The sequence below is a fragment of the Callospermophilus lateralis genome, chromosome 3, assembly GCF_048772815.1.
Source record: "Callospermophilus lateralis isolate mCalLat2 chromosome 3, mCalLat2.hap1, whole genome shotgun sequence".
Lineage (NCBI taxonomy): Eukaryota > Metazoa > Chordata > Mammalia > Rodentia > Sciuridae > Callospermophilus > Callospermophilus lateralis.
Genome location: NC_135307.1, coordinates 78,656,006 through 78,680,071, shown reverse-complemented (window position 1 = coordinate 78,680,071; position 24,066 = coordinate 78,656,006). Strand labels below are relative to the sequence as shown.

Below are 24,066 nucleotides of genomic sequence, written 5' to 3'. Positions count from 1 at the left end.
TTTCCATATGCAATGCTGGAGGTTGAATTCAGGACCATGTATATGCTAAGCATGCACTCTATCACTGAGCTACACCCCAACCCCTAACCATGTTTTCTTTTGTAGCCTTAGTCACAGTGCTAATCAGTGACAGAGGAGGACTTAAACACAGGTCTGTTGAACTCCATAGTGCGTGTTTAAATAACCATATTTTAGTATGTACTATATAGTCTCCACCCATATCTTGAATTATTCCAACATGATAACCAAGTATTCCAGATGCCTCCTAAGACCTGATTTTTTTTTTTTAAAGTCTAAGATGTCATAAATTTAATTGCAAGGATCCATATAGCTCAGTGGTGGAGAGCTTACCTGGCATGCATGAAGCCCTGGGTTCCATCTACAGCACTGAAAGACAACACTACCACCCTTATAATTATGAGAGTCAGAGAATGAGTGGATGGAGGAAGAAAAACTTAGGAAAATTAGTTGATCAGTTAACAGTTATAGATAAAACCAACAAAAAGACTGTTTAGGACTTAAATGCCTTCATGGCAGACCACCAGGAACCCCTTACCCCTTTGCATATGAGCTTTCTGGACTGTTAATCCCAAGCAATCCAGAAGCAGTAAGTACTTCTCCATCAAGTAGCTCTCTTTGTGGACTGCTCTCTCCTACCCCAAAACTTTCCCTGCTTTGTGTTATTTCACCCCTCCTATCTATAGCCCAATGAACATTCAATGTAAACATTGCCTTCCTTCCCAAAGTTTATTAAAATACTTTTAACTGGAGGTCCAGGGACATTCTCCCAACTAGTACCTAGTCCTAGTGCTGGTAATTGTGGAAACTTGTTCTAGGACCTGATCCTTTTCTGGCTAGCATCTACAATATCTCAATAACCACCCCTCCCTTTTTTTTTCAGAGATGCCTCAGTCTCAAGAATTTTGTTTTAACAATCCAAATTTCATAGTTTGTTTCATTATTTCTACATGACATTAAAATATTCCCTCAAGTCCATTATTTTGATTTCCAAATGCCCTCCTGACTCAAGAGTAGCACTCAAATCCTATGTGAAATCAGGTATCCTCATTTTAATGTGATTATTCTTTTGACGTAAGTCTGTACTCCTCTGGCAGGCCCCATCTTCCAAGAGTTGTGGACTGCTGTCTAAGGCCAGCTGGGAAACTTACTAAGACCCTGACTCAAAATAAGATAAAAATTGCTGGGGATGTAGTTCAGTGGTATAGCATTTGCCTGATATGTACAAGGCTCTGGGTTCAGTCTCCAGCACCATGAAACAAAAACAAACAAAAAAAGCAGAAGATATGCCAAAGGGAGCAGGTGCTACTCTGGTCACACACCAGATTGAAAATCAGAGGACTTGCTGTCTAATGTCAGCTCTGTGTCAACCAGCTATTTAAACTTGGGCAAGCCATTCTGCACCATTTGAACCAACTATGTAGCGAGAAATAGGAGAGTAGTTAGGAAAGTAAGGATAGCTGTTTCTAACCAACTGCTAAAATGTGGCTGGCAAGCTGCAAGTAGGATTGTTTGGATTCTGTTCAATCTCTAGGATTGTCAGTCCTCTTCCCAGGCTCCCCCAAGAGACAGTGCTCAGGGATTATCAGATTGTAATATGTGTTCTAGTCTCTCCTCTCTAGACCAGTTTCACTTTTTCTCCTTTTGGGTTTGCCAAAAGCTAAAGTAACAATGTCAATTCCTCTTTATGTAACTGGCTACACAGTTCCAGTAGGTGGCGCAACAGCTCCCAGAGTGTGCCTAAGAAATAGAAGTCAGGGGCTGACATTCTGGTAATGAAGCTGGCTAGATTGCTGGTCAGAGCAAATTTTATGGTTAAGTTGAAGTTTTATTGTGGCTACAAATCTAGAATATTCACACTCAGGGTAGGGTGTAGCTCAGTGGTAGAGTGCGTGTAGTGTATTTGAGGTCTTGGGTTAAATTCCTAGCACTGAATAAATAAGAAGAGTATTGCTACTCAAAATAGCCACTGACCTTTTATTTAGCCTGTTCAAATATTTGTTTGCTAATATGCAAGAAACAAGTTCTAAAGTTACTTCCTGGCCGGGGTTTAGACGTCAAGAATTTAGCCTTCATTTCTTCTAAACAAGTGTCCCAAGATGGTATGGAAGTTGATTATTAAATTTTTATGCAAAAGGCAGATGTATGTGGGAATAATGCGCTAAATTTGTCCATTATCATATAACAAGACCTCTTCTAATACCTCTGTAGGTTGAGAAACATACCCATTTCCCTGATTACATGAGGAGAGAAAGAAGTGCTAAGCTTTATGGATCACCATAATGTTTCCCTGGATTTGTTGACCCCAACTCTAGGTTTGTACAGCTACTAGAAAAACGTGACATTACTGCATATATTTCAGGGCATAGTTTGGATGTTGAGTAACTTGAAAATGCCAATTAATAATTGTTTGTTGGGTGAATGATGAGGGAGCATAACAAACTGTGGAAGTGAGTCTCCTTGTCCAGGGAGATTAGCTTGCCACATGGGTTAGCATGTATCACGGCTAACCTACCACCCAAAATGAGCAAGTCCACTAAATGAACCTTCTGCACAGTTCCAACGTGTTAGGAATTAAGTGTCTTAAAAAGTTACAGAGGGCCATTGTTTTGGACTGAGCTCCTGCAGGTGGCTCCAACAAACCAGAGTAAAAATTAAAGTGAAGCCATTCATACTAAAGTTTCATGTAACCAGAACGAAACTAAGTTGTCATCTGGATTTCAAGAAATCAGGAGAGCAAAATAACAACCAGGTGGTACACTCCTGTAATCACAGCTATCTGGGGACTGAAAATGGAAGATTGCAAATCTGAAATCAGCCGGAGCAATTTAGCAAGTCCCTGTATCAAAATGAAATTTCTAAGCAAGGGCAAGAGATGTAGCCTAGTGGTAGAGCACTTGCTTAAGGCCTTAGGTCCAATCCTCAGCACTGAAGCGGGCGCACACACACAGAAAGACACTCGAGGTAAATAGTCTCATAAGGACAAAACGTTTGTTTTGGATCATGGTTGAAGAGGTTTCAGGCCTTGATCACTTAGCCCCATCCCTTTAGTGCCTGTGGTGAGGCAGTACATCACGTGGGAGCATGTGATAATGATGAGATAGGAAGCCACTTGATAATGGAGATAAGTTGATACCTGAGGTAAGATCTTAGCAGAGATTACATTGTATTCTCTGCTCCTGTGCTCCTGCATGAGAGAAGTTCAAGCAAGATGTAAGACTTAGTAAAGTACAGCAAAGTTGATTAGAAGAGAAAAAATCGGGGAAAGATACTCTCAAGGGGGAGAGTAGGTCCTCTCGGAGAGGAGAGTGACAACTCACTTCTTTGTGCGATCAGTATTATTATTAATAATTATCAGTATTATTATTATTATTAGGGTTGGCAAGGAGGTTTCTGGAGAATTCTGCCCAAGCATTACCTCTTAACTTTTGACTGATAGGAGGACTTTTTTAAAGTCAGATTTTTTAAAGTTCTTATTATGCATATTTCTACCAAAAGGCAACTCTTGGTCATTTTGGTTTGTGTAAAAGTCACAAAGGCCCTCTTTCATTCAGGACCAGCTGGATCAGGGTAACTTGTTTGTTATCAGTGAAGGAATTTTTGGATCTACATTCCTCATTCCTAAGAATGAAGTATTTCCCTGAGAGTAACAAGCTTATTAAGGGTTGTAAACACTGCTATCTTTTAAAACACAGCTGGGTCAGAATGGCCTTGTGTGAACTGCTGCAAAGAAAGACGAGGTGAGAGTTAGCACGTAGGCTCAGTCTACAAAACCAACCCATTCAATTCCACATTCCCACTGCTCATGTCTACCTGCTACTTAACATGCTCATCTCATGGCAGCAGAGAAGCAAAAGAGAGAGGAAGGAAGAGGAGGGACCTAACATCTCCATTAAGGGCACACCAAGTCCCCCCACCCCTTAAAGCTTCTACTGTTACCCTGCTCCACTCTTGTACTGCCTACGTAACTAGTGAAATTTCTATCTTTCCCTAATCTTGCTTGTTTTTGAGGAAACAGGTTGCCTGAAGGCCAGTAGTTCCTCTTCAGATGGGCTAGCTTAAACCACTTGGATCTATGTAGCTATCAGCATGACCACCAGAAAACCTCCAATTTCATTAGAATCCATCTGCATGCTAAATGATGCTCCTCTTACCCCCGTGCCATGACAATGACAATTGCCATAATGATGACCAGGAAGAACCATAAAAACATCAAAAAGAAGTGATGTCTGAATGCCCAAAAAATCTCCACTATTTTCAGAAAAGACATGAAAATTCCTCTCCTTTATTAGCCTATCCTCCAAACCAAGTTATTTTTTTTTTAATTTTAATTTTACTTTTTTAGTTGTTAATAGAACTTTATTTGTATGTGGTGCTGAGAATCAAACCCAGTGCCTCACACATGCTAGGCAAGTGCTCTACCACTGAACCACCACCCGAGCCCCCAGTCAAGGTTTTTATTTGAGGGAAGAGCATATTATTTGGGTGTGGTACTGGGTATGAACCCAGGGCCTCACACATGCCAGGCAACCACTCTACCACTGAACCATATCCCAGCCCTTCCTCTCATTTTCTTTTACCCTGTATTTATAATGTCCTAGCCCCCAAGGCATTGAGAAGCTGATCTGTGACCTTTTCTCCCTGTTTCTCTTATTTTTGTTTAAAAATAAACCTTTCTTAGCTGGGTGTGGAGGTGCATGTCTGTATTCTCAGTGACTCTGGAGGCTGAGGAAAGAGGATTACAGATTCGAGGTCAGCCTCAGCAATGTAGCGAGGCCCTGAGCAACTTAATGAGATCCTGTCTCAAAATAAAAAATTAAAGAGCTGGGGATGTGACATAGTGGTAAAGCAACCCTGGGTTCAATCCTAATAATAATTAATAAAAAATCAATCAATCAATCAATCAATCAATCTTCCTTCAGTTTGGGGGTCAAAATCAGTTACACTACCATATCCCAATAATATTACATGCTGGTGACCATGCCTTTTAACACATGGGCCTTTGGGGAACATTTGTCTGAATTGTACTAATGCTCAAAATTTATATGACTTAAACTGGGTATGGTGGCACTTGCCTATAATTACAGTGACTCAGGGGGCTGAGATAGGAGTATCACAAATTCAAGCTCAGCAAGCAACTTAGCAAGACCCTTTCTCAAAATTAAAAAAAAAAAAAAAAAGACTGGGGATGAAACTAGTGATGAAGTGCCCCTGGATTCAATCCCCACTACCAATAAATAAATAAATAAAATTTAATGACTTAGAACAATCATTTGATTTCAATAGTCCTCCCTTATCTCTGGGTAGTACGTTCCAGGACCCCCAGTGGATGTGTGAAACCTCAAACAGATCAAATTTTATGTATACATGGTTTTCCACATATATATATATGTGTGTGTGTGTATGTGTGTGTGTGTGTGTGTGTGTGTGTATTCTGCAATAAAATTTAATTTATAGCCTGCCGCAGTCTGGCTGGGCACAAATAACCGAGCCGTCACAAAGCCTTGTAGGTTCAAACAGCAACTCTTTATTCCCAAACTCTCACCGACACTCTACACACGCTCCCTGGGAATCTCTCTGTAACGCCACCCACGCGGCTCCTCCAGGCACACACCACACCAACTGGAAATCCCTCCTCTGGACCTTCCTCAAATAATGCAAACCCTCCAGGAATCCCCGTAGAGAACTCCAAAGTAGCGGGCACCCCAAGAGCCACCCCATTGCCCAACAGTAAAGGTCAAATATACAATACAATCAATTCAGCATCAAGAAATTATATATAGCTTAACTCAAATCATCATCTCAGTGGTTCGCTGGTGTCACCTTTCAAACATTCCCTTTGGCAAATGCCAATTGTCCTTCTGACCGACCTGCAGTGGCTCTCAACAATAACCAGGCATGGTGGTGCATGCCTGTAATTCCAGCAACTAAGGAGGCTGAGGTAGGAGAATCACAGGTTCAAGGCCACCTTTGGCAACTAGCAAAAACCAATAAGCAAAAACCACTGGATCTCAGTGGTAGAACACTCCTGGGTTCAATCCCCAAATAAATAAGTAAATGAGTACAGTTTAATTTATAAATTAGGCACAGTAAGAGATTAATTACTAATAACTAATAATGAAATAGAACAATTGTAACAATAGACTTCAAAAGTTATGAATTGTTTATTTCTAGAATTTTCTATCTGATATTTCCTGACCATTATTGATCATGGAAAGTGAAATCATGAATAAGGATGGGTCTGCTATGTATCTCACAGTTTTGTGTTATTTGTTTCACTACATTTAGGCAGTGTTCCATTAGATCATTCTTCTATTTCATGTGTCACTGATAAAAAAATTATATGATGACATTCATTTGGTAGGTGGGCTGATCTGGGGGGCTCAAGACAGCTTTGTTCCCATGTCGGGGCCTTGGTGGGGGTGGCTGGAAGACTGAGCTCAGTTGAGACTGTTAACAGAAGTGGCATCTTGAACAACACAGTCTCAAGGCTTCTTGAACAACACAGTCTCAAGGCAGTTGGACTTTTTGGCAACTCAGGGCTTCCCAAGGAAGTATTTCAGAGTCGTGGGTAGAAGGTGGAAGTTCCCTTTGATGTGACCTGAAGTCCTGGAATGTCACTTCTGCCAGGTTATATTGGTCAAGCAAGTTACTTGTTCAGCCCAGATTGAAGAAGTAAGGAATCAGACTCTCAGTGAAAGGAGAAGCAAAAAATATATGGCTTCCTTTCATATACCATACCTGATAAGGGAGTCTAGTAAATGGGGAATGTCTCTTAAAAGAAAATGAAGAAAGATGATGTTAACAGTTACCAGACCAGAGACCAAATACAGGATCGTTTTCAGTCAAAGGAATCAGAAGAGAGATGACCTCAAGGTTCTTTTAATCTGCTGATTGGTATCTGCTGCTTTCAAGTGGCCCAGAAGGGTTTATCTGGGGTGTCAAGGGCTATCAAGTAAGTGCTTGTTCATATATCACAGATTCTGTGATGCTTTAAAGTTGATAGTAGTGATATCATAGGAGAAGAGATGCCTCTGGAGAAGGGAGGTCTCTCAATGAGTTCCCAGCTCAGGACAATGGGGTTCTTGGCATATTGGATGGAAAAGGACTTCAACACGCCCAGTGAGAGACACAGACAAAGGTTTATTTTGAGAAGCAAAAGCACATTCAAGGGAGAATGCAGGCTATCTCCAGAGGGAAAGACAGCAACCCATTGGTGTAGGGTGTAAATATTTATAGAGGAATGAATGGCTAGGATGTTATAGTTAAAGCTTTGTCCCAGGGTTTCATAAACTGACTTCCAGGCCACTCACGTATAATCAAATCAAGCCTTTATTGAAGCACACTGTGGCAACAGACCAGAACATAAAGCTGTTCCCCTGATTAGCCCCAACAATTGCAAGGGTGCTCCTTATAAGCTTGAAAACCACAAAAGGGATGTTCGGGGGTCTAGCCAATGCAAGCAAGCCAAATTACCAAAGTGGGAAGCCTAACCAATCACAGTTAGCCCAATCACCCCAATTACAGAAACAGAGCCCCGTTACCCTAGTTACAGAAACAATGCCCCATTAGGTAGTTCCGGGTTCTTAAAGGTTTCTATAGCAAAAGGAAAAGAACATCTTGCCCCAGTCATGACCATTCTATTTGTCATGGTTGTTTTACAGAATGGAGTCACATTTGCTTTTACTATCACAAGGGACTGGACCAGAGGTGGAGTCAGAGCAGAGTTACATAATTTTGTGCAAGTTTTTCTTGCACAATGTTAAATTTTGCAGGTAAAGTCATGAGTCATGAGCGTTTCTTTTGAGACTCAGTCTACCTTTCCTTTTCTATTTCCCCAAATTTGATTAAAAAGAAACATACTGTGAATCTATTGGTAGTTATTCAAAAAGGAGCAGGGGGTTGGGGGATCAAGTAAAACCAATGACTTTTCCACTCCCCACCAGCTCACTCCCTTCTCAGCTTCTTATCAGAGGTTTGCCCTTCCCAGTTCCAAGTCCATCTCCTTCAGGAAGTGTCCTGAGATCCCTCCCCACAACATAAACACGTATAGTTTGTTCCTTAGTCTAATATAGCACTTCTCATTATCTTCCATGTGTTTCTGTGACTTCTGTATGTGCCTATCTTGGGGACCATGAGTCCTTGAAAAGAAGGCATGACTTACACATTTTACACAGGAATTAGTACTATGCACTTTATAGGCGCTTAGCAGATGTTTCACAATGAATGTGCATAAAACTGACCAGAAGTGAGCAATTTTAATAGGTGATAGGACTCTTCCCTAAAGAGTCTCCAAAGACTGAAGAGGTGGCACTCCTTGATCCCAGAGATACATCATTCTGGATACTGCACTCAGTAGCCATTGCATCACAATACCACTGAGCTGCAATTAGGAGTGTAGGTCATATATGTAGGAAAAAGTAAGTGGTCCTGAAACCTAGAATCTGAAAAACAAGGAAAATAAGATTATTTTGTGGGAATTCAATGAATTCAATCCAGTGGGAAATGGCAGAATGTTTCCTTGGCTTTGGGATTTTTTTTCTTGATTGGCAAAACTTCTGATTTGATCAATGGTTGTAATCTGAAGAAATATTGCTTTGACTCAAGGGGCTAACTAGTTTAGGAAAACAGGACCCCCAAAGCAGCATATATTGGCAATGCATTTAACACTGTCCATGGGAAAGAAAAGCTGAATTTGAACTTCAGGAACATCTTATTAGTTGAAAGATTTTTCTCTATTTCAAGCAAAGATAGTTTATCTGGTCCCACCCTCCCCAACCCAACTGAAATAGTCGTTAGGGATTGGTTACTGTCTGATTGGAAATAGAATCTCTGGAAACTGGTTCAAAGTTTTAATTTATATATATGCAATTCAGGTGTGGCAAGTGCATTCCTTATTAAACTAGTTAAATAAAAACTATCAGAGGCCATCATTTTGAACTAAACTTCTACATTAGGCCCCAACAGACCAGGCTACAGATAAAATGGAGTTTTTTACTCACATATCACCAGCCAAAACTAAGCTGTTTATATGATTTTCTGAGAAACCAGAATTAGAAAGATACCTGCCAAAGTTCCCAAGAGGCCAGTTTCAATTAGCAGGATAATGAAGATTTCTCTGCTTTAATCCTTAACACAAAAGAAGTAGCCTGAAGTAACTTGATACTAACCAATTATTTTTCTATGTTGACTCCTCATGCCACTGTTTAGTAGAAGAAAGTAACTTTTGAAATGACCAATCTGCTTTTTGTTATTTTGTTTCTTCTTTCTTTAGAAACAAAAGATTTTTTGCCTATAAAACAAGACTCTTCTGCTCAACCCATAGGAACACTTACTATATTCTATGAAATAAAGTGTTGCTCAATTCTAGAATCACAAACAAAGAGAATTAAGATCTTCAAACTAGTGCTCACTTCAGTAGCACGTATACTAAAATTGGAATGATACACAGAAGATTAACATGGCCCCTGCGTAAGGATGACATACAAATCCGTGAAGCGTTCCATATCTTTGGTGGAATGTGATGGTCATCATTATGTAAAGTACATGCATGAAGACATGAATTGGTATGAATACACTTTGTAAACACCCAGAGATATAAAAAAAATTGTGCTCTTTATGTGTAATATGAATTGTAATGCATTCTGCTGTCATATATAAATTTAAAAAATTAATTTAAAAAAACGAAAACAACAACAACAAAGATCTTCAAACTAAGGATTGGGGTTGTAATCTTCTTAGCCTTGAGACCCTATGTTCAATTACCAGCACTTCCCCCTGCCCTGCCACAAACCCCAAAAGGAAGAAATATCCTACGTGGGTCCTGTCTCTTTTTGCTTCCTTTTTCTGGATATGCCTCCACTCATAAAGACATATTCACCAAATAATTTTACTTATATAGTGTCAAAACTTAACATTTTAGCCTCAAGTCACTTTGGTCAGTTTCTGCTTTCATGTTTCCTAGATCTTATAGCAATCCTCCTTTCTCCATAGACAGATCTTCAATGGTGGTTCTCCTCCACCCTCACCCCCCACTGTTTTTTTTTTGCAATACTAGAGATTGAGCCAGGAATGCTTTTCACTGAACTACCTCCCTGACCCCTTTTTAAAATTTATTTAATGTATGTATGTATGTATACATAGTTTTATGGTAGTGGGATTTGAACCCAGGGCCTCACACATGGTAGGCAAGTGTTCTACAACTTAGCTACATCTCCAATTCTTTTTCTTTAATAAAAAAATAGTAGTTTTATTGATTACACATAATTTTAACTATATTAATATATATCATAACTTTTAGAATTAGAAATATATTGTAAATATATGGTAAAATATAAATATATAAAATATAAATATAAATACATGGTAAAATATACTTTATATTTTATCAAGAATAATCCAAGTTATAGCAAGATGTTCAATGATCTTATTTAGTCCTGCAATCATCACATACCTATTTTCACATAACCAGGAAGTCACCATCCAAGCTTCACCGACACTATAGTTACCCCTTCAGACTGTATTACATAGAAACAAGACACATTTCCTTTTCTAATAAATACTTCTTTTTATCATAAAGACATATTCACCAAATAATTTTACTTATATAATGTCAAAACTTAACTTTTTAGCCTTAAGAGTTGTCTCAAGTAGCTTTTATTTTGGAAAGCTATTAAGACATGAAACAGCAGCATAATAACCCTCTGGACCTGGTACTTTTGAGTTTTCATTTTTGCTTGGAACACCAATTTAAAATTAAAACAAAATCATTCCCAAATTATACTCATGTAGGAAGTCTTTTTATGTACAAATTAACATAAGACGGAAATGTCAAACTGAGTAAGTTTTGCTTTTTTTTTTTTTTTTTTGGCAAATCACAGAAATAAAACAGTGGTATCAGAAACAGAAACATTTGCTTTAGTGTTTTATAGCCAAAGAGACTGATGAATGTCGTTCAAATTCTCATCTCCTTCTTCCATGGCTTTCAAATTAAGTACTTCCAAAGAACCTTTGCCTTTCTTTCCTTTTTTTTTTTTTTTTTTTAAATTAGCCTATCAATTTCTTGGAAGTAGCCTGGGTCAAAAAGACACGATTTCTAGCTGCTGGCTGTAGTCTTCACTTTCTATAACCTTGATCAATGGCTTGAGCTTATCCTTCAGCTCCTTCTCTTCATTCACTGGAAGAATGAACCCAGCCTCATGTGAACGCATCGATCTTCATTTTCTTTAGCGGCTTTATCACTTCTAAAGCCTGCTGCTTTATACTCTTGGTGGGTTTCTCTGAATAGTGGATGTACTTCCTGGCTCTCTCAATAAGGATCACAGTATATGGTCTCTGTTTCTTGGTTGACACATTTGTCTGCACAATGGTTGTAATATCCCTAAACATCTGCTCCAGCTGTGTGTGCCTTTCTTCATCTGATACCTGAACTTCTCCGTTAGTCAAAATCTGCTTACAGATTTCAGTTTGGTCATCTGTTCCAAATGCACTGATGAGATCTTCCTTCTTTGCAACCTGATCTTTAGAAACATTTACAAAACTGAGTGGATTTGCAGGACTTCATCAAGGTCTCTTTCTCTTGTTCTTGTAACAGGAGATCTCAAAGCACTTACCCGTGTGCTTCATGCCAACTGCTGCCACATTGTCAGGTGGATCTGGTTGCTAGGGGTGAAGATGGACATGGAGGCAGCTTACAGATGGCAGCCAGGGAACCAGAGCTCTACCCCTCATGACCACTGGCACCCACCTCCAACGACCCCAGGCAGGCACAACCCTAACTACTGCTCAGAGCGTGCCACCCTCCAATTCTTTTCATTTTTTAAATTTATTTTTTAAAATTAATTAATTTACTTTAAGTTTTTGATAAAAGGTCTTACTAAGTTGCCTAGGGCTGGCCTTGAAATCGTGATCATCTTGCTTTAGCCTCCCTGGTAACTGGGACTATAGGCATGTGCCACCTTGCCTGTTTCAATGGTGGTTTTTAAAGTGGGGGAAGGATTGTAATGCGTAACGCTAGGGGTATTTGTTGAATCTCACAATGATTAAAATTTTTTTTTTTTTTTTTTTTGCCATTTGATGAGTAGGACTCAAGATTTGCTAGACATTTAGCAATTGTGCAAAGCACTCCCATGTGGGACATTCCTACATTTTCAAGCTGAATGCCTATCCAGTCATTCATGTTGTTGAAATCCATTGTAATTAGGATTTAACTTTATTTAAAATATAAACACAGGCATTTTATGCATAGCTTTAATACACATTAAACTTTTCAGGAATGCAATTACCCTAAAAATCATGAGATGATCATGCCTTGTCCAGTTCAAAAATCTGCCAAAATTTTTCATTATTTTGGAAAACTGTGCTACACTAGTATCTCTGTTCATGGTATGTGAATCACAATTTGTCTTAGTTTTCTGTTGCTGTGACAAAATACCTGAAATAATCAACTTATAAGGCAGAAAGATTTATTTTGGCTCATGGTTTCAGAGATTTCAGTCCATAGTCATTTTGTCCTGTTGCCTTTGGGCCTGTGGCATGGCAGTACATCATGGTGGGGAGTACGTAGAAGAGGAAACTGATCACATTAATGATGGATAGTTGGAAAATAGTGAAAAGAAGGGGCTAGGTTTCAATATCCCCTTTGAGGAAATGTCCTTGTGACGTAGTAGGCCCTATATTCTAAAGGTTCCACCAATTCCCAGTAGCACTACAGACTGGTGACCATACCTTTAGCATATGAGCCTTTGGGGGATATTTTAGGATCCAAACTTTATCATCATTATAACATGTTTGTATCATTCTTCATTTGTAGTAGTTATGTTCAAGGTAATTCTATACAGTATGTAAGCATCTAACTACCAAATTTTGAATACTCTTGAATATTATGTCCAACATTCATTGGTTTGTGTATGTATGTATTATGTATTTATTTGTGGTACTGGGGATTGAACCCAGGGCCTCGTGCATGCAAGGCAAGCATTCTACCAACTGAGTTGTATCTCCAGCTATGCCCAAACATTTATATATATATATATAAACATACATACATATATGTATTACTTATGTATCTTTTTTAGGACATTTTATTATTGTTATTGTTAATTAGGGGGGTCAAACCCAGGGACTTGCACAGGCTAAGTGCACAATTTACCACTAAACTCTATCTCCAGCCTCACATTTTACTATTTTTTACATTGTGTGTGTATGTGTTATATTGTTTATGAATTGTATTTTAGGATAATATAAAGATATATTTATATATTTATTATAAAGGGGAGTGTCTTAGTATGGGTTGCTATAACAATTACCATAGGCTGGGTGGCTTAAGCATCAAACACTTATTTTTCATAATTCTAGAAGCTGGAAGTCCGAGATCAGATGCCAGTGTGGCAAGAGCCATCCTCCAGGTTGCAGATGATTGACTTTTCATTGTATTCTCACTTGGAAGAAAGAGAGCTAACTAGCTTCCTCTCTGGCCTATCCTTATGAGGCCAGGAGTATCATTTGTAAGGGTTCCACCCTCATGACTTAATTGCTTCCCAAAGGACTCACCACCCAAACACTATCACATTGAGATTAGTGTTTAATATTGAACTTGCGGTGGGGTGTGTGAAAATGCAGTCCACCGCAGGGAATGTGGAAATAATGGGATGAGTTGTAATGGAGATATCTAAGGAAGGAAGGTGGGATCCGGATCAGTTTGAGATAGGAATTTGGGGATACAGAAAAAATAAAGTTTCAAGAGAAGTGCCCACAAATTAATGAAATGCTGGAAATGTAACGAATCTTCACAAATTTCTGAGCAACCCAGCCCACAGCCTTGGCCTGGGCTGTTGACCCACACCTTGCCTGTACATGGGGCAATGCACATGTGCAGAGAAAACTGGCACAAAATTGTGTAACTGAACCGACTCCACCTTCAGACCAACCCTTAGCCACCATTCCTCTATAAATATTAATACCCCACACCAAGGGGTTGTGGTCTTTCCCTTTGGAGATGGCCTTCATTTTCCCCTCGAATGTGTATTCCTTGTTTTGCCCCCAAACTTCTCACTCTGGAGACAGCCCACATTCTCCTTTGAATGTACATCTGTTTCCTTAAATAAACCTTTGTCCATGTCTCTGAATGTTGGTGTTGGAATTCTTCTCCATCAAGTATGCCAAGAACCCCACTTGTTCTGAGTCAAGGTCCCCCTCTCTGGGAACTCTGGTACCTCCTGTGACAAGTTAATAGATAAAACAGAATGCCACCAATTCTGAACCAAAGTTCAGTTGTTACCTGAGACTCAAGGGTACCTCCTTAAGGAAAGCAATAATATTTTCCAGAAGGCAGCTAATCTGTTTTGCATGAGGAAAGTTTGTTTCTCTGCTTCTATTTGTTTGGCCCTCATCTTTATAACATAGCAGTAGCATTATCACCCTAACAGGTGACTTGTCTCTTTTCCAAGCCTGTTTCGATTTGGGGGAAAACGATTCCACATTAGCCATTCAGAAGACTTGAGATAGATGTTTTGTCAACCAGGAATCTCCCTTCCAAGGGACAGGAGTGGGACGTGCTCTCAGGTTACCCTGCTTCATTTTATGTCTCTACTTCTTTACAGGCTGGCCTTTTAATTCTCTACTTCTTTAATCTCCTTTTAATCCTTCTTTAGTCTCCTTTTAATGCACCCCCTTTTAATCTTATTTACCCAAAGAAACTTTAGGATAAATTAAGAGTCCAATTATCTTTGATACCAGGAAAAAAGGTACACAGCCAGCGAACATGCCAGTCCTTTCCAAGAAAGAGTGTTGGAAGATAGAGAAAAAGGACACGAAAATTAGCAAACAAGGAGGGGAACTTGGGAAAGTCTGAGTAACAGCAGAAAAGAAGGCTAAGGAAGAAAAAGGAGAAAAGAAAAACAGACGCCAGAAAAAGCTTCGATATCCTCTAGGCGTTCCTTGCTGGCCTCTCGGCTCCCTGTGGGCAGTCCCTCCAGCAGCCGCGCCCGCGTCCGCGCCCCGCCCAGGCCCGTGCGTCTCCTGGGACTGTGCGGCTCTGTCCCCTCCCTGGCTTTCCGCCTCGCCTCTCCTCCGACTTCCACCTCTCCCAGAGCAGAGCCCAGAGCCGGACTTGTGCTTCCGGTTGCCAAGAACCGGGATCCCCACTCCCTTCACCCACTTCTTCAGCCCCCGGTCGCTCCAAGGAGGGTCCGAGCTCAGGTGGAACCTGCCCTGGCCTGGGGTCTGGGCGCTGGCTCGGCAGCTGAGCGCCAGTGGAAAGGGACTGGGTCAGTGTGAGTAGCCACCTGAGGCCCCGGCTGGGCGGGGACCGGTGGGGACAAATCTTCTCCAGGCAACCCCGGGAGGGCGTGCAGTGTGTGAAAGGGAAGGTGAGAAAGGAGGAGAAGGATGAGGAGAAAAGGAGGAATGGGGGACAGAGGGGTACGGAAGAGGAGGGAGGAAGAGATCAAGGGAGAATGAGTCGTCTTTTCTGCCCTTTGCGCTCCTGGGAGGAGAAAGTAGCTGTCAGGAACGGAGCGCTTTGTATTAGCAGAAGCCTAGAGCATGCATAACTCTGCTATATACTGCCTCTTAATAGGGAGGTGGCTATCAGTGTGTTAACGCGACAAGGTCTTCAAGATTTTAAGTCCAGAATAGTGTTTAAAGTGCGGCCCAGTTTGTGTAAAGCAAAAGAAAAAGAGATGGTGGTGATGGAGAAGAGTCACATACATATATTTGTATAGGCATAGAAATTGTTTGAAGCACTATAAAGCTGTTCATGAATAATAATATAAAAAAACTCTGTCCTTGTCTCCACTGCCCATCCATAGATTTTTTAACAAAATTTATTTGTAGATGGACAGAATATCCTTATTTTATTTATTTTATATGCTGCTGAGGATCAAACCCAGTGCTAGACAAACTGTCTCCCACTGAGCTACAACTCCAACGCTATAACAAGATTTTGAGAAAAAGGAAAAAGAAGTTTATTGATTTGCTTGAAAAGGGGAAATACTGGAGACTACTGTCCCAGAGGCTGTGATTCTCTCTGCTGGGGGAACACAAGTCTTTTTAAAAGAGAAATACAAGAGCTGGAATCCAATATTATCAGTAGATTAAAATTAATTTGTGTCCAACTGGTGTCCTTCAGGAAGGTATAACTTCAATTCCTAGATTTGGAGTTTCCTTATTCTTGTGAGCAGTGACACTCTTCCAGGAAGTAAAGGACATGATAGCTTACTTAGCCTGGAAGGAAAAAGGTGTTGGTCCTGTCCCCAAGCCCCTTGCAGTCAGTAAGCCACCTGCAGTCAAGCTGCAAGCTTTAAACTCAAAGCATGAAATGGACCCTGGTTACATTAGCAATGGTTATCTATGGGGAAGGGAACTAGATATGGGGCAAGGACTTTTAACTTTTCCGTTGTGTAAATCTCCCTTCACAAACTCTAGTGTAACAACAACAACAAAATGTTTTTTACATGTTTTATTTTTCTATTCATTTTTCTTCTGAGACCTTTTTTTGTTGTTGTTGCCCAGGAGCACTCTGTCACTGAGCTACGTCCCCAGGTCTTTTTATTCTTTATTTTGAGACAGGGTCTTGCTGAGTTGCTAAGGCTGGTGTAAAACTTGCAATCTTCCAACCTCAGTCTCCAAAAATCTTTTTTTTTTTTTTTTTTTTTTTTGGTACCAGGCATTGAACTCAGAGGCTTCTAACCACCGAGCTACATCACCAGCCCTTTTTATTTTTTATATTGAGATAGGGTCTCCCTAACTTATGTAGGGCCTCACTAAGCTGCTGAGGCTGGTTTGAACTTTTGATCCTTCTGCTTCAGCATCCAGATAACCACTAAGCCACATTCCCATCCATCCATTTATTTATTTATTTATTTTTGAGACAGAGTCTCACTAAATTGCTTAGGTCTTTGCTATATTGTTGATGTTGGCTTTGAATTTATGATCCTCCTTCCTCAGCATCCCGAGTCACTTGAATTACAGGTGTGTACCACCACACTTGGCTATTTGTCTTTTGGATGTTACGTTTTTAAAAGTTCTTTATGTGTTCTGGACATTAGTTTTCTGTCAGAATAGTAGGTGCAAAGATTTTATCCCATTCTGTAGGTTCTTTTTTCACATGTTTAATTGCTTCCTTTGCTGTACAGAAGCTTTTAATTTGACACCATCCCATTTGTTAACTTTTGGCATTATTTCTTGAGCTTTAGGCATCCTATTAAGAAAGTCATTGCTTGTGCCTATATGTTGGTGTATTGACCCTACATATTCTTCTAGGAGTTGCATAGTTTCTGGCCTAATACTAGGCCTTTAATTCAGGACTTTTGTTCATGGTGAGAGATAAGGATCTAGTCTCATTCTTCTTCATAGGGATAACCAGTTTTCCCAGTATCATTTGTTAAAAAGGCTGTTTTTTTGCTCCAGTGCGTGTTTTTTTTTTTTTTTTTTTTTAAACTGGGGATTGAACCCAGGGTTGTCTAATTGAGCAACATCTCCAGCCCTTTTTTATATTTTATTTAGAGGCAGGGTCTTGCTGAATTGCTTAGGACCTTCTAAGTTGCTGAGACTGGCTTTGAATTCATGATCCTCCTGCCTTGGCCTCCTGAGCCACTGGGATTACAGGTGTGCACCACTGTGCCCTGCCAGTGTATGTTTTTGACACTGTTGTCAAGGATCAGATGACCTTATCTATGTGGGTTGTCTCTGTCTTCAATTTCTGTACCATTGGTCTATATGTCTATTTTTATGACAGAATCATACAGTTTTCTTATTAAAGGTCTGTAGTATAATTTGAAGTTGGTATTGTGATGCCTCCAGCATTGCTTTTTTGGCTGGGTTAGAGGCTTTCAACAAAGGTAGTAACAGGGGGAATGGAGAAAATTGGATAGATTTGAAAGATGTTCAGGGAGTAAAATCAATAGGATTTGGTAGTATACTAGAAAATAATAACAAAGAATAGTATCCATTACCAAGAATAGTCTCCACTTACCAAGTGTCAAGCACTGCTCTAATTGCTACTTAAATTTTTTTTTCTTGCTTATTCCTATAACAACTCTGTGGGGTAGACTTTATTCTTAATTTTGTAGATAAGAAAACAAAGACGAAGAGAATTTAAGTAACTTGTCCAAGGTCCCAGGGTAGGAAAGCCAGGATTCAATGTCAGGTCTGTGTCGCTCCAAACCCTGTGAACAGAGGTGACAAAAAGGGGGAATCGATTTGAGACAGAGGTGGGAGGGAGGGAAAGATGATACATTTGGGATCTGTGGAATTTGAGGAACCTTTAGTCATCTGAGTAGAGATATTCAAAAGGCAAATGGATAAGTGAATATGGAGCTCAGAGGAAAGATCTAGGTCAAGGAATAAATTTGTGAGTTGCCAGCATGGAAATGTTACTTGGTACTATACGGTAGGTACAGTGAGACCACCCCAGGAAAGTATGCAGAAGGATTAGAATAGAACTGTAAGGAACATCACTGTTAAGAAATGGTAGAAAAAGAGCCCTATAAAAGATGTAATTATAGTGGTAAGAAGAAAGAAGATCAGGACAATAGTATCGTGGAAAACAAAGAGAGTTCAACAGTGTCATATTCTACTTGAGGGCCAAAATGTGTGTTTGCATTTATGGTAAAAGTCTATTCATTATCTAAGACGACAGTCTTGGTAGACTAATAGGGACAGGATCCCACTTAGCTGATTGAAGAGTGAGTAAAGAACAAGGAAATTTTAATGGTAGACATAAACAATTTGATCAAAATATTTGTTCTCTTCAGCTCAGATTCTAAAGTTGACATTATAAGTGAGGTCCTTTAGCTGGATACAGTGGTGCACATCTGTAATTCCAGCAACTCAGGAGGCTTGAGGCAGGAGGATTACAAGTTCAAGACCAGCCTGGGCAACTTAGCAAGACCCTGTCTCAACAAATAAAAAGGGCTGGGGATGGACCTCTGTAGTAGAACATCCCTGGGTCTAATCCTCAGTACTGAAAATAAAGAAAAAAAAAGTGAGATCCCTTTACTAAGTTTCAATCATATTAATAGTCATGGGGGTCTCTTTTACCTCCTCATGAGAAGACATATCCCTTTTTGTGTTAGTCAGCTTTCTGTTGCTGTTGACAAAATACTTGAGATAAATCAACTTAAGGTAGAAAGGTTTATTTTTAACTCATGGTTTCAGAGGTTTCAGCCCATGGTTTCTTGGCCTCGTTGCTTTGGGCCTCGGGTGAGGCTGAACTTCATGGCAGAGAGTATGGAGTGTAGCAAAGTTGTTCACCTCATGGAGGCTGGGAAGCAAAGGGAAAGAAAGAGGAAGGAGCTGGGGATGAGATTTATCCTTTAAGCTCCTCCCCCCACTGCTGTGACCTACTTCCTCCAACTAGGTCTCACCTCTGAGAAAGTTTGCACCACCTCTTGCCAGCTAAGGACCAACCCTTCAACACCTGAGCCTTGGGGGAAACATTCCAGATCCAAACTCTAACACTCCCCCTCCAGCTATTCATTTTTTCCTCCTTAAATTTTCCTGTTCTTAAGTTTCTGCATTGCCCTTTCCTACCCTTCTCCCTTGGATATTCCCTATGTGGTAAACAGGATGAATCCTGTCCTGGGAGATATATATATATATATATATATTTTTTTTTTTTTTTTTCCTATCTCTTTCTCTTTCTCCCCTCCCTCCACCTTGCAGTACCAGGGATTGAACCCAGGACACTCTACCTCTGAACTCCATCCCCAGACCCCTTTAGAAAGTTTATTTTGAGACAAGGTCTTGCTAAGTTGCTGAGGCTGAACTTGAACTTGTGATGCTTCTGCTTCAGCCTGCTATTAGTTGTTTTCTATCTGAAGATCACTAGTATAACCAGGAGGGACATGAGGAAGACATATTGCCAGGGCAAATACATTCCCTTTTTGCTAATTCTCATCACCTATCTTTCTTTTTGTCTAGGCATATGCTGGTTGGGCTCCAGCTATGGAGAAACTCCGTGGGCATGTTTCTGCCCACCCAGACATCCTCTCATTGGAGAATCGGTGCCTGGCCACACTCCCTGTCTTGCAGCCGTTGGAGAAAATACATGAAAGTATGTCTGCTCACTCAGACATCCTCTCCTTGAAGAGCCAGTGCCTGGTCAGAATTCTTGATCTGAAGACCATGGAAATACCACATAGGCATGTGTCTGCCCACCCAGATATCCTCTCCTTAGAGAACCGGTGTCTTGCTACCCTCCCCAGTGTAAAGAGTACTGTGTCTGCCAGCCCCTTGTTCCAGTGTCTCCAGATACCTCAAATGATGCAAACTGATTTGTGCAGCCTGAACACCAGCAATCGTCTGGTCTCCGAGCCTCCCAGCTGGAGTACTCAGGGTCTCTCTGAGGGACTAGACCTTCTGACTTGCCCCAAGGTCCTGAAATCCATCTCTGCTCCAGAAAGAGTTCAGAAAGGAACTCTACAGAGAGAGTTCAGAAAGGTAATACCTCCAGACACTCATCTTGACTCCAGTCATGTCTGTTAAATGCTCTTGTCTCTAGTGTTTGGTGCCTCAGTTTCCCTTTGTACTGCTCTGTGTTTGGGTATCTTCTCTCTTCAGAGCCTCTTCTGAGGTGCTCATTACTTTGGGGCTGTCTTCTTTAGCATATTTATTCTTACTACGGATCTATTTCAGAGACTAGACAATAGATCAAAAAGAGTTCTTGTCCTTAGAAAGCCTCTGCTTAGGAGGAGCACCAGTGTGATATTACTCTAGCATACTAGTCAGTCCAGTGCTTTTGAAATCAGGCATGAGGTATATCTGTTCTATCAGAGCTCAGTTTTCTGTCTGTATTCTTATAGATATGTTCACCAAACACACTTATGTAAGCACATTTAGTGCACAGGTCAGAATTGATAGACAAGTACACATTTCTTCTGTGTGGACTTGGGGTTTGAGCTGAGGGAAAGCTAACCTGAGCCCCACATTATCTGTTAATAGACAACAAGTAAACAACCTTGGCCAAGACTCAGAATAGAATAGCCTTAGTTGTTTCACCTTTGAAATGGAGTCAATAGAAACATACTTCACAGGGTTATTGTCAGGATTATAACTATTGCCATCATACACTGATTTAGGGCTTTGCAGTTGGCAGAGTCATACATATATTATTCCATTTAATTTCCTAACGACCCTATCAGGGAAGTGGTAGTGAATGAGGAAGCTGAAATTAAGCAATTCAGGGTTTCTGGAGGATTCATATGGGATTTGGCTCCTTTTCTTCTGACTCTAAAACTATGTTAATATTGTTCTAGAAGGGTGTGAGGGGACCTAGACTCCCAAGCTATGACATCAATGAGAGATGACAGCTGGGAGGAAGCCCTAAAAGCCTCTGGGCAAAGGGTCCGAAGGTTGAGTTGGGAAAGGTGTGGGCGACAGAGCACTAAGTCAGAGACAGGATAGACCAATGCCTATCCATTCGGGGGGATGAAGAAGGGGACTTATGGGTGCTAGATAGAAATGTGGACATTATTTACCTCTGGGAGCTGCCTTAAGATCCGTCTGTTTGAGGGGCCATGGGTACATGCTGTGATTTAAAACTACCACCATCCCTAGGGTCCTTGGTACTGTTCAGAAGAAGAGAAAAAGCCAGAGGAGAAGGAAGGGGCAGAAGCCCCAATGCCTTTATATTGTCTAAGCTTGGGAGAGGAAGAAGAGGAACTGGCCCTGAAACTCACCTCTGAGGACTCTGAATCTCATCTGGAGCCCACTGACCAGGTCCTTCAGGAAAAAAAGGTGAAACTTATAGAGATGGAGAGAGGATGGTGTTGGTGGAAGGGAGGTTGGGATGGAGACCTGGATTAGGGCCCTTGCCCAGGAGGAATATGACCAAGCTCTTATTTATCACTTCCTAATCCCCCGTTCAAACCTCAGTTGGACAGATGTCGTCCTGAACCTGGAGTCCATTTTCTTTGTAAGTTGTCCTGCATGGATGCTTATTACCTTACTCCTTCCTTCTCTCTTCTTCCCAATTCCTAGATGGCTCTCATGAGCTTGCTGTGCTCTACTTTGGCCTCAAATGTAAACGTAAAAGATGCATATGACCCTACCCAGGTTTCCATCCTTGAAGTCTGTACTGAACTTGCTCCCTTGGAGCCTGAGTTCATCCTCAAGGTATTGTCTGAAGGAGTGGGTGGGAATGGGGAATTTGGTTATGGCGAATGCGGGAGGTGGTGACTAGCCTTCTGTTGTGGGTGGAAGAAACTTCACTTAGCAAGGATGTAGAATCTCTGGGTGAGTCTGAGGCCTGGTCCCTGGGGTTCTGGGAAGAGTGGAGAAAGATAAACCTGGGAAACAGAATACCAGGGTTGGTTAGTTTAGCAAGTACACAATGCCAGGCTGCAAGGATTATCTCAGCAGATGATGAAATGTGATTGTGGCTCTTAAGGCACTTATAGTGTTGTTAGGAAAGTGAAACACTTCCCCCAAATATCATATAAATGCAAGTGGAGTAGTAGAAAGTGAATATTTCAGAATATTAGTTAGCACTTCTTATTTAGCAGAAAAAGGGTGGGAGACATTTTCTGTAAGGCTTTGAAAGAGTGTGGGTTTAATCACCAATTTGAACCTTTGGTAAGTTTTTTGATGGATGTTGATCTGAACCCTCTTCCAAAGAGGGAAGAGGCTGGTTGACTTGTTAGGCAACCAGTGGACTCGGAAGAAGACCTGCTAGAAACGAATTTAAGAGCTAGAGTATGGCTTAACCTGGTTTAATATGCCAAGCCAAGAGGCTCTGGTTTTATATTTCGTAGGCAATATGGAGGGCTCTGGAAAGGTGTTATGCAGGCAGATTCAATAAACAAGCTCTGTGCCCTAGGCAGCTTTGTATGCCAGGCAGCAGCTGAATATCCGGGATTTGGCCAATAAAGTCGTGGCCATTGCTGCCTTCTTGCCAGTGTGCCGCCCACACCTGCGACGATATTTCTGTGCCATTGTTCACCTGCCTTCTGATTGGATCCAGGTAGCAGAATTCTACCAGGTATGGCATTCACTTCCTTGAGCTTTGGCCCTCACTGTGTTTCTTCTCTTTTGCTCATTGCATTCCTAGAGAAAATTCTGAGACAGTTCTGCCTTGCCTCAGCATTCCTTCAGCTTTGGTGCCCAGACAGTAGTTTCTCTCTGTACCAGACTGGGTTGCCTAACAGGAAGAGTACTGTTGAGAAGTGTTGGACCATAGTTTCAGGAAAAAAAAAAATCTATCTTATTCTGGACCTTATGTTTATAATGAAAAGAAAAGAAAACAAAAACCAGAGAAGACTACTGACTTGCTCACAGTCACCGAAATTATCATTTTAGAACTGGTGCTAGGAATTTGCTCCCTATTTGGTGGACACTCAACACCAGAGCCTTGTTTTGTTTAGGAGGGTGTAGTTGAGTCTTTCTCCTGATGGTCTTCTCTCTCTGACAGAGCCTGGCTGAAGGAGACCAGACAAAGCTGGTGCCCTTTCCTGCCTGCCTCCGTGCTGCTATGACGGATAAATTTGCACAGTTTGATGAATACCAGCTGGCTAAGTATAATCCACGAAAGCATCGTGCCAAGAGACGCCCCAACGGTCCGCCCCGCCCTCCAGTAAGTCCCTGCCTCTGCCCTGGTCATTCACAATCTAGGCCCCTTTTTTTGTGGGAAAGAAGGAACAAAGGAACATGGTGATCCCGGGGTCCTATACTCAGTCTGACTGTTTCTACACCAGGAACTAAAGGAGTCTGAGGGGTTAAGAGGAGATGGGTAGAAAGAGCAGGGAGGGCCTCTTTCCCAGCTGGCTTCATTCTGGTGGAGAGGGATTTTCAGGCCTATTAGAATGGTTGTTTCTAAGGATAATGTTCAGTTCCCTGTTTGAAACTGCTTCTCCTTTCCCTATAGAGGACAGAGCCTCTATTTTCTGAGCAAAAGAGATACTTTGCAAAGTCCCTTTGGCCTCTTGAAAGAGAACAGCTTGAGGTGAGTCCCTTCTTCTGGGGTGGTATATGTCCTGTTATTACCATCATCATTATTGAAACAGTTTATTAAGAAAATATATATTGATATTACAAAAAATGACACATTCC

General features: G+C 41.0%; 1 protein-coding gene, 1 non-coding gene and 1 pseudogene across 4 annotated transcripts in view; 2 read left to right on the top strand and 1 right to left on the bottom strand.

Annotated features, from left to right (window-relative positions):
* The first annotated feature begins 9,423 nt into the window (after positions 1 to 9,423).
* Positions 9,424 to 9,530, top strand: LOC143395976 (U6 spliceosomal RNA). The gene has a single exon (XR_013090881.1). It is a non-coding gene; the product is annotated as a U6 spliceosomal RNA (small nuclear RNA).
* A 1,413-nt stretch (positions 9,531 to 10,943) lies between these two features.
* Positions 10,944 to 11,699, bottom strand: LOC143394682 (ribosome maturation protein SBDS pseudogene; annotated as a pseudogene).
* A 3,383-nt stretch (positions 11,700 to 15,082) lies between these two features.
* Positions 15,083 to 24,066, top strand: part of Tep1 (telomerase associated protein 1) — a 39,198-nt gene continuing 30,214 nt past the window's right edge. For 2 of the 3 annotated variants that reach the window (XM_076850496.2, XM_076850498.2), the window contains exons 1-7: positions 15,083 to 15,284; positions 19,942 to 20,460; positions 21,577 to 21,756; positions 22,000 to 22,134; positions 22,838 to 22,999; positions 23,429 to 23,590; positions 23,882 to 23,959. In XM_076850496.2, coding sequence (XP_076706611.1) covers positions 19,966 to 20,460; positions 21,577 to 21,756; positions 22,000 to 22,134; positions 22,838 to 22,999; positions 23,429 to 23,590; positions 23,882 to 23,959 — 1,212 coding nt within the window. In that variant the 5' untranslated portion in view covers positions 15,083 to 15,284; positions 19,942 to 19,965. Of the gene's footprint in view, positions 15,291 to 19,941; positions 20,461 to 21,576; positions 21,757 to 21,999; positions 22,135 to 22,837; positions 23,000 to 23,428; positions 23,591 to 23,881; positions 23,960 to 24,066 lie in introns of all 3 variants that reach the window. The other variant, XM_076850497.2, reaches the window with a different exon arrangement.